The following is a 17,069-nucleotide window of genomic DNA, read 5'->3' as shown; positions in this document are numbered from 1 at the left end:
CTCTGGGTGGATGAAAAAATTCTAATTCTTTACCTGGACAGTGGTTTTACAAGGCTTTTGGCCTTATACTCATTCATTAATAGATTTGTCTATGCAGTTTTATGTGTTCCATGTTACAATTAAAAAAAAAAAAAAAAAGCTTTCTTTAAAAAGTAAATGACCAGTAGTCATTTGATTTATCTGGTTACCTCTAAAGGGCAAAAGGAACTCACCACCCATTCTCCCTGGAACCAGAGGAGTACATGAGGTAACTGTGGGTCTAGGACTCGAAGACCTCAGATCCCTAGAACTCTGCATAACAGAAATCTTAAGAAACTGGTGCTAAAGCATTTACATGAATGACTTTGCATGAACTGAAGTCAGTCTTAATTTCTACACAAAGGAGCTTATGTATTAAAGTCTGGCTAAGACAGTAAAGTCATCTCCCTGATAGTGACTTTATTACAAGGCCATGTTCCACAGACCTATTTCAACCAACAGTTTATCCTCCAGGATACTAATACGATACTTCCTTCCTATCTCATACACAGATTTCTTCCCAAAGCTCAGAGTAAGCAGAAAACAGTGATTCAAATTTGCCAAGAGGTTCCCAACACGAGGGAGAGGGAGGAAGAGTAGAGGAGAATCCCCTTAACCTCAGAGATATAATCTCACTGAGTACTTTCTAAACTTATCCTGACATTGTAAGGAAAAGGAAACTTCCCTACAAGCAAAGGATGTATAAAAACTTCTAATATAATCTAAAAAAAAAAAAGAGAAAAATACAATTAAATACCAATCCTTGGGAAATTAAAAGGGGAAAGCAGGAATGGGTGACTGCCTAAAGGTTTAAAGGAAACTGGTAAATCAGAGAGTGTTATTTCCTTTTGGGCTACCCTGACCCAGAAAGTCAAATCTGACAAGAGGAGAAAAAAGAAAAATTTCACTCTACCACACCTACTCTATGAAACTGAAGGAAATTAATTACCACCAGCACTCTAAAAACCTCGAGAGAGAGGGAACCAGGAGAGACTAATGTGGGTACCCAGGGAGAGTGTTTAGGTTTGCCAGAGAGTGAAGAGGTTAATCAGAAATTTGGAGCTGACAAAGGAAGAATATTACCATCATTACTTCCTTTTGTGCTTCCTATAAATACTTTCCTAACTAGACTGGCAGTTATTTTCTGTCTATTAGTGATGCATACTGGTATACTCTGTTCTCACTGATATTCATAAGCTCCAGAATAACAGGGAGTATGCTTTTTATCCCATCTATTGATCTTCCATATACCAAGTACAGCACCTTGCAAAATGTTTTGCACATAGCATATGCTCAATATATTCGCTGCATTAAATAAATAAAAAAAAAAATCCACGGCAGTCAGGAAAAAGAAGAGAAAACTTGTTTTTCATTATTTCAGAAGACTAAAATCAAGAAAGACTGGAAGAAAAATATGGAGAGGCCCATCAGGCCAACATTCACACACAACTTCTTTAGCACTAGTTGCCTTGAGAGGTAACAATTCCCGTCACAATCTCTGAAGTATTAAAAAAGAGGCTGCATGCCCACTCGTAGGGACTATGGGAATATCTCTGGAGGTTCATCTATTTCTCTATGTCTAGACTGCATTGAGGTAGAAGGGAACTTTGAGATCTGCTTTAAATTCTTTAAGATTTTGTGTTTCTGAATAAGGCCATTCTTGTAGATGCAGACTGAAAAACAAATGGAGAAAATAAGGAGAAACAAATCTATCACAGAACCTATACTAGGACAGGCATTTCCCACCCCACTGGAAATTTGTTGTAATACAAAAGCTCGACCCTACCTCACCAGAGAATTATGTATCAGAACAAACCTCATATACCATGAGATGTTATTCTCATCTCATCCTTGTTATTACTCCCATTTTATAAAAGGACACAGATACTTAAAGAATAAGCAATGAATGGGTTTCGAACTTGACTGAAACTATGCTCCTGCCACTGAACCTTCCCACCTCTAAGATAAATTAGCACTGGCAAAATACAGCACTGCCTCTTTTGTGTACTGGCATTAGAGAACTTAATTTTCTACCATATCTTGATTTCTATACCATAAATTTATGCATGCAGGTCTTACCACTTATTTCAAGCTCTGCCCAATGTGATTTCTTTCCATTTGCTGCTTCCTCAGAGGACATGATTGTGTACATCCTCCTAGGGTCAGGGGGCTCGTATTTTTCTTTGGGCATGCCTGTTGAATTAAAAAAATCCAATCAGTATTCTGAAGAACCAAATAACGAAAACAATGACATCTTTTTAAAAGTAAACACATTAGTATTACGATCTCTAAATACTACTTCCCAACAAAAAGAACTAGGGACTTTTGGAGAAATGGAAGATTTCAGGTCCGGGATCAAAAAAATACAAAACAGGGCTGGATGCTAACAAAGATGCTGTGGCCATAAAGCAGCAGAAAGTCTGAAGAAGCAACCAGTAGCCACAGGTCAGACAACATGAACATAAAAGAATGACTGAGTAGATAAGGGAATGTTTTTAACGGATTTCCAGCTAATAAACACAGAAAGAGTCACATAATTAGAAAATCACTATTTCACAACCCCTAGTAGAAAAAAAAATTGGATCTAGGCAATGATCACCATGATCACAATGATTAATAAAAGCATTAGGTGAAAAAAAATCCAATGGATAAATTATTAAATGGATATATAGGTTATGAGACCTCAACCCAATGACCAATTTCATTATTAGGACAACTAGATCTATATGCCAATATTACCTATGCCCTGGTCCCCTCATCAAAACATATTAAAAATAAGAAATTGAATGTGAATCATATCAAGCCCTTCTACTTCTGGTACCAGCTGAACAAAATACAGGAGACAAAGGACTATGTTAAAAATAACACAAGAGAGGGCAGCTTGGATGGCTCAGTTGGTTAAGCAAGTGCCTTCAGCTCGGGTCATGATCCCGGAGTCCCAGGTTCAAGTCCCACATTGGGCTCCCAGCTCTATGGGGAGTCTGCTTCTCCCTCTGACCTTCTCTTCTCTCAATCTGTCTCTCACTCTTTAAAAAAAAAAAAAAAAAAAAAAAAACAAAGAGGGGCGCCTGAGAGAGGCTCAATGGATTGGGCCTCTGCCTTCGGCTCAGGTCATGGTCTCAGGTTCCTGGGATCAAGTCTCGCATTGGGTTCTCTGCTAGGCAGGGAGCCTGCTTCCCCTCTTCTCTCTGCCTGCCTCTCTACCTACTTGTGATCTCTGTCTGTCAAATAAATAAATAAAAATCTTTTAAAAAAAAAATGTTTTTTTAACTTAACTCTACAGAAATACAGCTGGCCAGATACAGAATACGGAAAGTTACAGATGAGAAAGACCCAATTTCTTCAACAAACACATGACACATGAAAACAAGACAGAGGGCGCCTGGGTGGCTCAGTGGGTTAAGCCGCTGCCTTCGGCTCAGGTCATGATCTCAGGGTCCTGGGATCAAGTCCCGCATTGGGCTCTCAGCAGGGAGCCTGCTTCCTCCTCTCTCTCTCTCTGCCTGCCTCTCTGCCTACTTGTGATCTGTCTCTGTCAAATAAATAAATAAAATCTTTAAAAAAAAAAAAAAAACAAGACAGAAGGAAATTGACATGGATCACACAATTTACAAGGCACAGCAATCAAATGCACTACATACACCTGTTTGGGTATATTTGGAAAAACCAAGTGTAAAAACCATTTCTGAGAATCAGACAATTTGAAGTACTAAACAGAAGTTGATACTGAAGGACTATCATTCATTTCACTTGCAGTTATTTCCTTAATCCTTATGTTATCAATACCCTCCAAAATATTTAAGTGAAATGAAATCTCACACCCTTTGCACATTACCCCAAACTCCTTGACTGAGTCTCACTTCACCTTATTCACTTGGATGAGCCCAAACCCACTTTAGCCAACTCTCTACCTTTTCTGGATACTACTCAGCTAAATATAGCTGGAGAAAAACTTACCACCATGTGAACCTAAACTGAGCCAGTCAGCAATCATTTACCTCAAATGGATTACTTATGCTCCAGGAAATTACACTTGAATTCTCCTAGTCCCTGCTACGTGACTTCTCTCTTCAAACCTCTAACACTTATTCCTTCATTGTCTCTTTCTTACTTCTATTTTCTCACTGAAACAGAAAACACAAGAGCCCTTTCTAGGATCTCCCACCTCCACCCATCTACACTCTCTTTTAGTAGGACAAAGTGCCTGCCCTCTGAACACTCAATCCCACCCTATGATCTTGCCTATTCAAGGATATTACTTGGCAATTCTCTCCTACATCACTTTTTCCCTCTACACTAGATCTTTACCTTCAGTATATATATACATGGTTTTATTTCCTCTACTTAAAAGTCCCGACCCCATTTTGCCCTCCAGCCTTTTTTCTCATTCTCTTCACCAAAAAAATTATCCCCAGGAGTTGTATATACACTCTCTCTTCTAGTCCTCTTTCCCCAGTTAGTCATTCAAATCAGTATGAACTTTTAACATTCTACCAAAAACTGCCAAGAAAAAAACCAGTGACCTCACACTGTTATACCCAGCGCTTGTTTCTCAGACCTCTTTTTGCTTGCCCTATGCTCAGTGTTTGATGTAAATGATCACTCCGTGTAGACACATTTGTTCATTTGGCTTTCAGTGTACCTTTTATATTGGTTTTCTTATCTCACTAGATTTAGTCTTTTGCTAGCTCTTCCCGCAGAATCAGAATTAATTCCATTTTACCAACAGAAACCTGAAGCCCAAAAAGGTTTAAGCAATTTAACCATCATCATAAGGCTGAGAAGTAAGAGAGTCTGGCTTTGTGTCCGATTAAAAATTAAAGCTACCTTTTTTAAAGATTTTATTTATTTATCTGACAGAGACAGCAAGAGAGGGATCACAAGAAGGGGAGCAGTGGAGGGAGAGGGAGAAGCAGGCTTTCCCCTGAGCAGGGAGCCCAATGTGGGGCTCGATCCCAGGACACTGGGATTATGACCTGAGCCGAAGGCAGACACTTAACAACTGAGCCACCCAGGTGCCCCTAAAGCTACTTTCTAAGTGAAATAAGCCAATCAGAGGAAGACAATTATTGTACGATTTCAGTTACATGAGGTACTAAAGTAGTCAAACTCAGAGAGACAGAAAGTAGAATGGTAGCTGCCAGGGGCTGGGAAGGAAGTTACTGAACGTGTGCAGAGTTTCAGTTTACAAAAGAAGAATTATGAAGATGGATGATGGTTAATGGTTAACCGACATTATCAATGTATATAATACTACTGAATGCTAAACTTAAAAATGGTTAAAACAGTAAATTTTACATGTATTTGCCACAATAAAAACAAGACTGGAAAAAAGTCAAAGCAACTTTGACTATGTTATGCTGCCTCCCTAATGAAGGGAAATAGAGCTATTTTTGAAACAGAAATGGGCTCTGGTAGTCAAAATACAGAAGGAGGTAAATAATCCTTTAAAAGCTGCTTGAAAAAACATAAATGGTGAGACAAATCATCTGCACAAGAAATAGCACATCTATTTTTTTGTTTTGTTAAGTGCTATTGACAAAACAAACTATTCTCTTACATGTTAACTTCTTGAGAACAGAATACAATGACTAAAGTTTTTAGACTGATGATAAAAAAATACCTAACACTGAGAGCTAGAGTCAGAAACTGTTCCTATTCTAGAGGACTATCTGGCAAAGCAAGTGCCCTTTTTGAATGAAATGAATACTCCAAGAACAACCTAGAAAATATAAAATGTGTCAGACTATCAGAGCTCGATGAGAACAGCCCATCATCCAAATGCCATTATTCAAACCCGATTCTACCTTAAAAAAAAAAAAATCTGATCTTCGCTGACTTTCCCCCAGTAAAATTTAACAATGGTAAGAAACTGGCTCTGTCCAGCTGAGGTTAGTATTTTGGTCCTATTATTATTAATTATTTGACTTCTTTGTGGAAATTGAGAAGTCTGATTTATCAACCACCTATGAGCTTACTTAGTTTGAATCAAGGTCCAGAGATGGATCACACGTCAGAGAATGGATAAAAGTGTTACTGAGCTAAGAAATCTGAAAACCAGAGGCACCTGGGTGGCTCAGTTTAGGTTAAGCATCTGCCTTCTAATCAGGTCATGATCCTAGGGTCCTGGGATTGAGCCCCATGTTGCGCTCCTCTGCAAGGAGTCTTCTCACCCCTTATCTCTCTCATATAAATTTTAAAAAATAAAATAAAAAGAAAGAAAAGGAAATCTGAAAACCAGGCTCAGGACCTGGTGTCATTCCATTAGAGTCATAATTTTGCCTAGGTAGCCAACCACTCCACTTCCTGGTTTTGGTAATGTGAGACGGGTAATCTTAAAATTTAAGAGAGCTCATTAAACTGGAAAGCAGCAAGGAGATCTTTATTTCCAAATCCTGAGAGTGAGGATTTGAAAGTGGGGGGAAGGGAGTGTATGACAGAATGAAAGAAGTGGTAGCACATAAACTGTCTAACACTATAGTGTACACCTGAAATTAATGTAACACTATGTATCAACTATAGTCAAATTTTTTAAAAAAGGTAGGAAATTGGGCAAACTATTTTCAGGAGCAGCAAGAGGAGCACATCTGCCCACTGAGCAACACCCTTCCCCTATTTTGGGGGGAGTCTGGCAAAACACAGTGCTGGTAGAGGAAAGGGTGTAAGAATGTATACAATTTGGGATGTTTCCCAAGACTTTGAAATCAACAGGCAGATCTCTCCTCTAAATAATCTGCAGTGACATACCGTATTTTTATCTTAGACTAAAAGGTTTCCAAAACAGACCTGAAAACTGCCAAGGATTACAACAGACTTTTAAAAACAGCTATGCCAGAGTCAGCAGGTACGGAGCGCCTGACTAGTCTCAATCCCCTTTTCCTCCAATCCAAGCCCAGGTGTCACTACTGATCCTGGCAGCATAAAGTCCTTCCCCACTCCAGATCTCAGAGAAACAGTTTTTCATTATCTTAGGAGAATTATTTACCTTAAAGAAACACAGGATACTATTTACCAACTCAGAAAGATAAGCTTTCATAATTAAATATTTTAAGAAATGGCTTAAAAAGGGGCACCTGGGTGGCTCAGTGGGTTAAGAAATGGCTTAAAAAAACAACTATAACCATCATGGGAAAGCTAAGTTACAAAGCAGAGTTACAAATCATAACACAACTAGTAAGACTATGCTGGAGCATCTAAACTAAGAGGATCCTAACTGCATACCATAAACTTAGAAAAATTGCCATCTGGATAGGGAAAAAAAATTTAGGAATCCAAATATTCTCTACCCTACAATTCCAGAAATGCCATGAGCATGTGTGTGCAAGTGTGTGAGTGTGTGTGTGTGTGTGTGTGTGTGTATGCGTGTGTAGGTGCAGTGAGGGGGTTGGGACAAGAATCACAGGGAAGGTTTTTATAAAAACCCATAGGGAGGGATTTATCAGAATCTAAGAGAGAAAAGAAGACAAGAACACCTACAGAAGCAGACTAGAATGAACATATACACAAAGGTCCTTGCAAAAAGTTATACTCCACCCCATACCCCCAAATAGAAACATAGTTCCCAAATTACACCTCTGGCTAAGAGTGAAAAGAAAATAGCTAATGGAGATAGGGACATAAGGAAAGGGATAGGAGCCTGTGGGCTATTTTTCTGCCAGGAATCAAATTTACACTTAATCAAAAGCAGAGACAAATATCTGAAAAATGCTCCCTATGGGAAAAAAATGCATAATTACAAAAACAACCACTAACTGGGAGCTGAAATCCACTAATCATAACAACTCATAGACAAAAGGTGTGCCAACAGCCTGCCTCTCCCCCATCTACACCTAACCTTCAAAATCAATCTAATGGGAAACCAACAGAAGTGCCTAAGAACCCACCCATGCCCTACCTAAATAAAAAGCAAGTCAACATAGAGTGGTCTAACACAAGTTAAGTGTAACACACACAGCACAATGATTCTACAAAATCACTACAAAAGAAAGAAAAAGAAAGACTACAGAAATAAAAAATATCCACAGGGGTGCCTGGGTGGCTCAGTGGGTTAAGCCTCTGCCTTCGGCTCAGGTCATGATCCCAGAATCCTGGGACAGAGCCCCACATCTCTCTGCTCAGCGGGGAGCCTGCTCCCCCCCCCAAACCTGCCTCTCTGCCTACTTGTGATCTCTGTCTGTCAAATAAATAAATAAAATCTTAAAAAAAAAAGAAAAATATTCCACAAAAAATTATTTCTTGTGCTTAAAGAAGTTAAAGAGAACATAACACTAATAAACAAAAACTATAAATAAAGAAGTCAACTGTGGGACAACACAAAGTGAGATAAAAAAGTAAGAGTGTAGACCTAGCAGGGGAAGAAGTATTTGAATACTAGAATCTCTAAAACAAGACTGGACCAAAAAAGGAGAGTCACAGAATACATAAACACAATTCCTACTAAAACAAAAGGCAAACACTGGCAAAAATTAAACAGACTTTTTAATGGAAAAACCAAAGAGATGATAACGTAATATCTAAGAGAGTAATTACCTATGCTGTAACTCAGTAAACATACCCTTTGGTATTCACCAAAGAAAAAGAATACATTTATATAATGTGCATAAGTTTTATTCATAGTTGCCCAAAACTGAAAATAACCGAAATGTCCATCAACAATGAAAAGATAATCAAACTGTGATACAGCCATACAAATACTACCCAATAATAAAAAAAAAAGAATGAACTACTGATACATACAAATATATATATGACTCTCAAACATTACACTGAATGAAAAAGACCCAAAAGATTCCGTTTACATGAATTTGCAGTGCTAACAATGGCTACCCTTCTGCTCACTGATGAAAGTATTCAGTATCTTAAATGAAGGTGATTTATATTAGTATATATATATATTTATCAAAACCCAAAATGTACATTTAAGGTCTATACATTTCACTTTATATGAATTTTACCTTAACTAAAAAACATTCCATACTCAAACACTTGGTCAAGTATGAAAACAAACAAAAGGACATCTTCAGACAAGCAATTACTAACAAAGCATACAACCATATACCTTTCTGAATTACTCATTATAGCATTGTTCATGACAAAAAGAATAACTTAAGTGAGCATTAATAAGAATGATGGTTAAATGAGTTACTGTGAAGCCATACTATGGAAAATCAAGCAGCTATGAAAATAATGATGTTAACTATTTGTATTATACTGGATTATTCACTTCATAAAAAATTAAGTAAATAAGTACTTAGGTTAAAGATGTTAGGAGCCAAGATTTTCAGGGTAAGAAAACATTTATAAGTCAAAGAAATTAAGCAAAAACAAAATCATAGTTGACTTGAGAATATTAATATAAACTCATGATTTTATTTTTTAAGATATTTATCTATCTATCTGAGAAACAGTCCACACAGAGGAGGGAGGGAGAGGGATAAGCACACTCTGAGCTCAGAGCAGGGCTTGATCTCAGAACCAAGATCATGACCGAGCTGAAATCAAGAGCCAGATGTTTAACCAACCCAGGCGCCCCTACACTCATGACTTTAAATTTGTTTTTAACTACATAGTGAAATGCTCTAGAAGTAATGTTATCTCTGGAATAACAGCACCCCTAAACTTCAGTTTTGAGAACATAAAGTTCTTTGTAAAATGGCCAACTACAAGTTTGGGGCAAGAAAGGTATAATATGCGTAAAGCCTGAGACATCCTTGAGTGCCAAAAACCTAAGCCAACATGACACAGGAGCCAGCTAAAAGGGATCCTCCACTAGCCAAAGCTGTGACAACTGGAGCAAAAAGAATAATAAAAGAATGAAATGGAATCAAAAATCTATGGAAAAATGATCACTATCAGTGCTGCAAAAAACAGAGCTGGCAGTGCTGTAAAGGGGGGATCGGTAGCAGGAAAAAACTACTGCAGTAACCAAGGCATGAAGAAAGCAAGAAGAAGTGAGGAAAGGGAAGGCCACAGGTGCACATTAGCCACCATCTGGGGTAGCTTTTAAACTAAGAAAACTAATAACTAAAGATAAAGATTTAAGTGTTTATCTTTTCACCAGGTACCACTTTTCAGAACTGACCAAAAGGCCCCAGTTGAATAGTCTTACAAGAATGAAAGCTAATAAATGAAGAATGAAACAAATAAAAAAAGGCAACTTCATTTTAGAATTCCTTTTAGGCAAAGATTATCAACTGTGTTTAAACCATTAGATGAATCATTGGTAGTGGTATAATGCTAAGGTAACACCATCACCCAAGTTGTTTTCTGATCATAAGGCAGAAAACGTTCAACAGAGAAATAAAAGGTTACCTTCTTCATCAATCTTCACCAACACTAATGGGGGGAGAACCAGATACTGACTTTGTCTCTCAATTTGACAATATGACGGAACATGAAGTACACATCAATGTTTATCTTGATTAAGAAATAGAGGAAATGACCAGATGACGCCAAAGAAGCCATCAGACCAAATGAGAACGTAGGACTTTCCTGCAGGTCTGCTGCCTTCAACAACCTGGTGTCAAGACTATTTTATTTTAGATTTGAGAAGAATTAAGGGATATAACCAGATGCAATCAATGGTCCCTACAGAGGATCCACAAATCAGCCATAAAAGACATTTTGTGGACAACTGGAGAAAGATTTAATACCTAGTTCATATTTAAAATATTAGTGAATAAATATGTGATCATGTTATTTTGGCCATATACAAAAACGTTTATTAAAAGGCACTCTGGAGTTAAACATTTTATTTTAATTATATTGGCCAAATTTTCTTCAAGGAAATGGGAGTTACAGCCATTCTCAACTGACAAAATGCTAAATTTAACATCTCTCTTTTCCTTTTTACATTTCCTCCTCCATTCTTTGTTTTGCTTCTTTCTCAAACATGGAGGAGAAAAAAAAAAAGGAGAGGGACAGAGCAAAGGGGAAAACCAGGGAGAAATAAACTCATGTGCAAAAAGACCCTGTGATGCGACTGATCAGGCTCCAATTAGGGCTACAAGTTAAAGCATACAGCTGACCTCCAAACAACACAGTTGAAAATCCACATGTAACTTCTGACTCCCCAAACGACCAGTAGACTACTGTCAACCTCAAGCCTTTACCGATAACATACACTTTTGATTACATGTTCTGTATGTTGTATGTAGTATATACTGCATTCTTACAATAAAGTAAGCTAGACAAAAGAAAATGTTAAGAATATCATTAGGAAGAGAAAATACAGTACGGAAGTGTACTGTAAAAATTCCACACAAACGGACCCATGCAGTTCAAACCCATATTGCTCAAGAGTCCATTACATTTGAAAAGGTAGTGACACTAACCTCAGTGCCAATTTCTTCCAATCTAATTTTTCACTAAATTCAATTGATTTTCACCTCTTCAGGATTAAATGTTTTCTCCATTTTCACTGCTACTGAGTTCATTCAGACCCTCCTCATTTCTCAGCTTCAAGGATTAACAACCTCCTCTACATCCACCTTTCAGATAGATGCCTGCTCCTATCACTGTCCTGCTTAAAACCCAAGATGACCCATCTGCCTATCTGCCTAAAGTCCAAACGTCAAAGTCCCTACAATCACCTCACAGTCTGCACCTCGCAGCATCTCGTGTAAGCTCTACCACATTATACTAATGAACTGAACTAAACATTCTTTATTTCATGACCTAGAATCAGGTTTTCCTAAAAGAGAAATCTAAAAGCAGCTCAGTACATCTGAACCATCCTTCCTTAGGGAAGGAATGAAGATTCCTTCACAGAATCATTCATTCAACAAATACTTACTCATCACCTTCCATGTGCCAAGTACTATGCCAGGTGCTAGGAATAAAAATAAGAAATACATGATCATGGAGCTTAATCTACTGGGGGAGCAAAAAAAGTTTCACAACCATGTAATCACACTACAACCCTTTCTTATTTCTACAGACATCACTCTAAGTTAGGACTTTGCCTTTCCTCAACTAATATAATGGACTCTTATAACTGGTATTCATGCTTTTAAGATTACAACTAACTTACGTTATCACTATCAAATTATTCTTCCTAAAGTTGAGTTCTCATTACACTGGAAAATCCAGGAAAAAGAACTATTCTTTGTAAAGACCTGGCAGATCATCCAGAATGACTTCTGGTCCTATACTATCTTTAAAACTATGATTCTATGTCATCCCCTATCCCATCACTGCCTCAACTCTGCTGCTTAGACAACATTCAAACGTCACTTTAGAATTCAAAATATTCTGCCTTTCCAGACTTTATTTCAATACTTTTGTCTCTTTTGATACAACTGACAGACAACTGCCATCCTTCAAATATGCTCCACTATCTTCTTTCCATTCCCACATTATTACAAAAACACCACACCACTACATGAATGCCACTTAAAAAACAAAATAAAACAACAACAAAAAAAAAGCCTCCCTCTTTGAACACAATCCAAACAATAATTTATTCACAGGTACATTAAAAAATTGTGCATAACAACAAATACTAATTTAACCTGGATTTTGTTCCTACCAAGACATGTAAGACATTTAAAATGTGAATGTCATATAAACATAATAATTTGATACTTTAAAAAATGAAAACACTGAAATTTTAAGTTGATGGCAGGCCTAAATTACTGTAAATTACTTACTTACCTTCTGTTTTTTCCAGGTGTATTAGTTGAAAAACACGTGACTGTAAATAAACCAGCTAGCCCCCTTGGACTACATTCTTCAGCCTTCTTTAGAGTCTCAAGTCCGTGAAGGCACTGCTACATCCCATTTTAAACCCCAACTATCCTCTCAATGTAATCATAATTTGTTTTCTTTTTCTCTCCAGGTTTCCTCCACGACTGATGGGCCAATTAAAAGTTTACACAAATGATAAACTTCATTCAGAAGCTATCCTTAGTGGTAGAACTATCACCAGGTCTGTCACCAGTTCCCTGTGGCAGGCAAACCAAACATAAAAAAAAAAAAACAACGTAAAAGCAATGTAAATCCTAACTGTGGATCTGTAGAGTCAAGGGCTAATCTTATATATAGCCAACGATACTACCGCAGGCATCTTATAACTCATGATAATCTCTCAAAAAGGTTATTTGAATTGCATAGGAGAGACAGAATAAAAAGCTAGTAAAAAACAAACAAAAAAAAAACACAAAAAACAAAAAACAAACACAAAATCCCTACTAAAAAAGACCCTACTAAAAAGTGACACTGTCATTTGGTTTTCTAACCTTCCTTCCGCTATGATCCCCACCCATTTTCCAAGCCAGAAATAGGGGTACTATCCTTAACTCTTTCCCACGCAACCCCAGCCTTCACATCCCGTCCGCAGTTCCAGCCCATTTTACCTTCCTAAATCTTCCTCTCACCCACTGTGCCTCCATTCCTGGGCTCTTCTGCGAGATATGAACTAATCCAATGACCTCAGGTCCACGTTCTTCTGCTGCCCCCTAATTCAAATGCAGCCTAGACACTATCCAGAATGACCTCCTAAAAATATAAGTACTTACCTCAAGGTCCTAAAACCACATCTCCTTCATCCTTGTACCCATGGATTAACACTGCACCTGACATAAAGGAGGCTCAAAGATGAGTTGAGCTAAACAGAGGAGACCCAGGCTCATTTACAAAACAAAGATTTTGACCTGACTCCTGTGTGCCTCTCCAGTCTTAGCCAATCAATTCTCATTTATTTCTCACAACACTCCACGCCTTAGCATGTGCTGTGGCTCCTGCCTGAAACGCCATTCTCTCTCCCCTCCAGATACCTCAGGGACTCTAGTCATCTTCAAATGCCAAATCAGATATCCAACTTCAAAAAGGTCCTTCTTCTCTATCCCTCCCAAACACAGGAGCTTATCATGCCCTGCTTTGAGCTACTCCGACCCTTGAAGATATTTCTGTAATAGTATGTTTAACTCCACCTTTTTTTTTTTTAATGTCTCACTCACCTACTCTAATACAGCTCCTTGGCTTTATATTTTAAATATGTTTTAATCTCTTCAGAGCCTGAAAAATGATAAGTAATTGGTGAATAACTGTAAAAATTCAAGGAGAGAAGCTGTGGTAGTTAAAAATAAAAAAAAGAAGAGGAGCACCTGGGTGGCTCCATAGGTTATGCCTCTGCCTTCGGCTCAGGTCATGATCTCAGGGTCCTGGGATCATGCCCCCCTACATCAGGCTCTCTGCTCAGCAGGGAGCCTGCTTCCCCGACCCCCACCTCTCTCTGCCTGCCTCTCTACCTACTTTCGATCTCTCTCTCTCTTAAAAATTTAAAAAAAAAAAAAAAAAAAAGAAGAAACATTTTGTAAAAGACAAGTGTACTAACAGAAGCAGTGCCCATTTTACCACCACCAAGAAAAACTAATATCTAGGCTTCTAATCTTGAAAGCAAAAATCTAGAAAAAAACAGACAGAAAGGACCAAAAACTGAGAATACTGGTTCTAGGACAGCCTAGGATAAGACTCAAGGTGACAACCTTAAAGACTTAAATTGTATAAACATAACCTCAGTGACACACTCTAGCAAAATAAGGGCAAACCCTGAACGGATGGGGATAATGGCAAAACTTCCACGTGCCTTTCTGCCACAAGGCACTAGGCAAAAACAACCAACAGTATTTGCAAACCCACCACGTGACAGGCCTATCTGGCCCTTTCATGTACAGTATCTCATTTAACCCTCAGGACTCCTGTAAGTAAACACTATTATTCTCCTTACAAACACAGGGAATGTCCAGAGAATGAGTAACTTGCCTGAGGTCACAGAGATACTAGTGGCACAGCTATGATTTTAACCCAAGTTTGAACCACAGATCTGTGCTCTCAACCACTATGCAGTCATGTTACCTGTATCCTCCTCAATTTAATTCCCAAAGCAACCCATGAGGTAGATGCTATCCTCATTTTATTTTAGGTGAAAACACAGGGTTTAAATAATCTGCCCAAGGTCACACTCACTTTGTAAGTAGTAGCACTAAGGTTTGAATCTCAGACAATCCAGGCACAAAGCTCCATACACAAGCCTAGAATTATGTCACTGACAAAGCCCAGATCTCATGCTCCTTCTCAAATATTGTATTGTTGAGACCATGAGCCCTCCAGTTTCCTTCTCCGGCATCTCATCTTCCTGGGCTATTCCACACCTGCTTTCCCGACTCCCAAACTCTGCCTAATACTCTGAGAGCAGAGCTCAAACACTATCACCTCAGAACGCTTACACACTCTTAAAAATTCATAAGTACCTCAAAGAGCTTTTATTTATGTGGATTACACCTGTCAACATTTGCCATTCTAGAAATTAGGAGAAAACTTAAAGTATGTATTAACTCATTAAACATAAAACCTACCACATTTTTTAAAGATCTTATCTACTGGGGCGCGTGGGTGGCTCAGTCATTAACCATCTGCCTTCAGCTCAGCTCATGATCCCAGGGTCCTAGGATCAAGCCCTGCCTGCATTAGGCTCCCTGCTCAGAGGGAAGCCTGCTTCCCCGTCTCCCACTCCCCCTGCTTGTGTTCCCTCTCTCAATGTCTGTCTTTTTTTTAAAAGATTTTATTTATTTATTTGTCAGAAAGAGAGGGAGAGAGCAAGCGAGCGCCCACCTGCACACAAGCAGGGGGAGCAGCTGGCAGAGAGACAGGCAGACTCCCTGCTGAGCAAAGAGCCACCCAGGCGTCCCAAACCTACCACATGTTAATAAACATTTTCATGAAAAGTAACTGTCTTCAAAAACAAAGTACAATACCACAAGAAGGACAATGTCCTATGTTCTTGCAAATCCCATTAATGTATGACATACTGAAAGCTTGATTCGCCTATCTGCTCTGAAGTCAATCTGATCAGATACCACACATTTTTTTAGGTTCTGGAAAACTCCACTATACACTCCTGAGAGAATAAGAATGAAAAAGACAAATAACATCTTAGTAAGAAATTACAGGGTTTCTGTAGCCAACTCCTCCTCCCCCCAAAATCTCATACACAACTTCCTTAAATCTTTTCTCAAGTAGTACAAAAATAATTTTCAATAAAATTGGTTTAACTAAAATTTCCAATCAATAAGACCAGGGATCTGGAAATTATGGCAGAATATTCCTCCAAAACACAGAGCTGAAAAGTACGATAGAGTAGTCGAGATCAAACTCTAAAAGGAAAAGACTGGCATCTGCATGCACAGTGCCCAGCCTGTGACAGACAGCCTTTAACAGCCTGGGACCACAATGCTGTTAAAATGCAATTCTAACCATGCGCACATGCCCAGTAACACAAGTGAGTATAAAAATACAGTCAGAAACGCACGGAGAGAAGCTTCCTATGCAATGACCATAGGAAACCACTAATTTTAAAGGCCAAAAATGGTTCAAATACTAGCAATTTCATTCAACCCAATACATTAACTCAAAATACAACTATAAAGATATCCCAAGTATGTCATCCACAAATTTCAACTCAAAATAAATACAAGTATTTTTCAGGTTAGGTTTTTATTCTCTATGTTTGAAGTGAAACATACAGAATGAACAACATTCTTAGACAAATACAACCTGCCATCTAATCAGCAAAAGCTGAGCGCCCACCAATAAGCAGGGTGGTAAGTCAAAATCATGACTTGTGGGTAAAACCTCACCAAGATCAAAAAGGCAAGGCGAGCAAAACCATCAATCCTAAATGTGTTCCTTAACATGAGATAAGCAACAACCATCTGGGTTATAGCTTCAGCATCAAATGATGGATACCAGAAGTCTTTTCATTTCTTTCTTATCTTCTGTCAGATTTTCCATAATCTATTGGCTTCTCCCTCTCTTACAACAACTCATAATAGTCTGAGGACCACTATTTAGTGGGGATTTGGTCTCTTGGGGCACACAACATTTATTCCAGCTGTTCATTCATATCTACAATCACTTGGGAGGTTTTAATGTACCAGCAATCAGTTTAATCCACTAGTCCTTTTTCCCCTAAAAGAAATTATTCATGAAATGCTGACCTTACATCAAGAAGCCTATAATAACACTAGAAATTGCTCTAAAGCTACTAAGTG

At 38.3% G+C, this 17,069-nt stretch overlaps 1 protein-coding gene across 4 annotated transcripts in view; it reads right to left on the bottom strand.

Annotated features, from left to right (window-relative positions):
• The window catches only part of CNOT6 (CCR4-NOT transcription complex subunit 6), a 70,066-nt gene that overhangs the window by 44,855 nt on the left and 8,142 nt on the right, over positions 1-17,069 (bottom strand). Inside the window, exons 1-3 of one of the 4 annotated variants that reach the window (XM_013059679.2) lie at positions 12,673-12,967; positions 11,813-11,848; positions 2,098-2,211 (exon numbers count right to left, since the gene is read on the bottom strand). In XM_013059679.2, the coding sequence (XP_012915133.1) occupies positions 2,098-2,211; positions 11,813-11,816 (118 nt within the window). In that variant the 5' untranslated portion in view covers positions 11,817-11,848; positions 12,673-12,967. Of the gene's footprint in view, positions 1-2,097; positions 2,212-11,812; positions 12,109-12,672; positions 12,968-17,069 lie in introns of those variants that run through there. The other 3 variants (XM_004758985.3, XM_004758984.3, XM_045069244.1) reach the window with 3 other exon arrangements.

Source organism: Mustela putorius, unplaced genomic scaffold (assembly GCF_011764305.1).
Source record: "Mustela putorius furo isolate JIRA1106 unplaced genomic scaffold, ASM1176430v1.1 tig00003923_pilon_pilon_pilon, whole genome shotgun sequence".
Lineage (NCBI taxonomy): Eukaryota > Metazoa > Chordata > Mammalia > Carnivora > Mustelidae > Mustela > Mustela putorius.
Note: the sequence above shows the minus strand (reverse complement) of the source record. Positions and strands in the feature narration are given on the sequence as shown.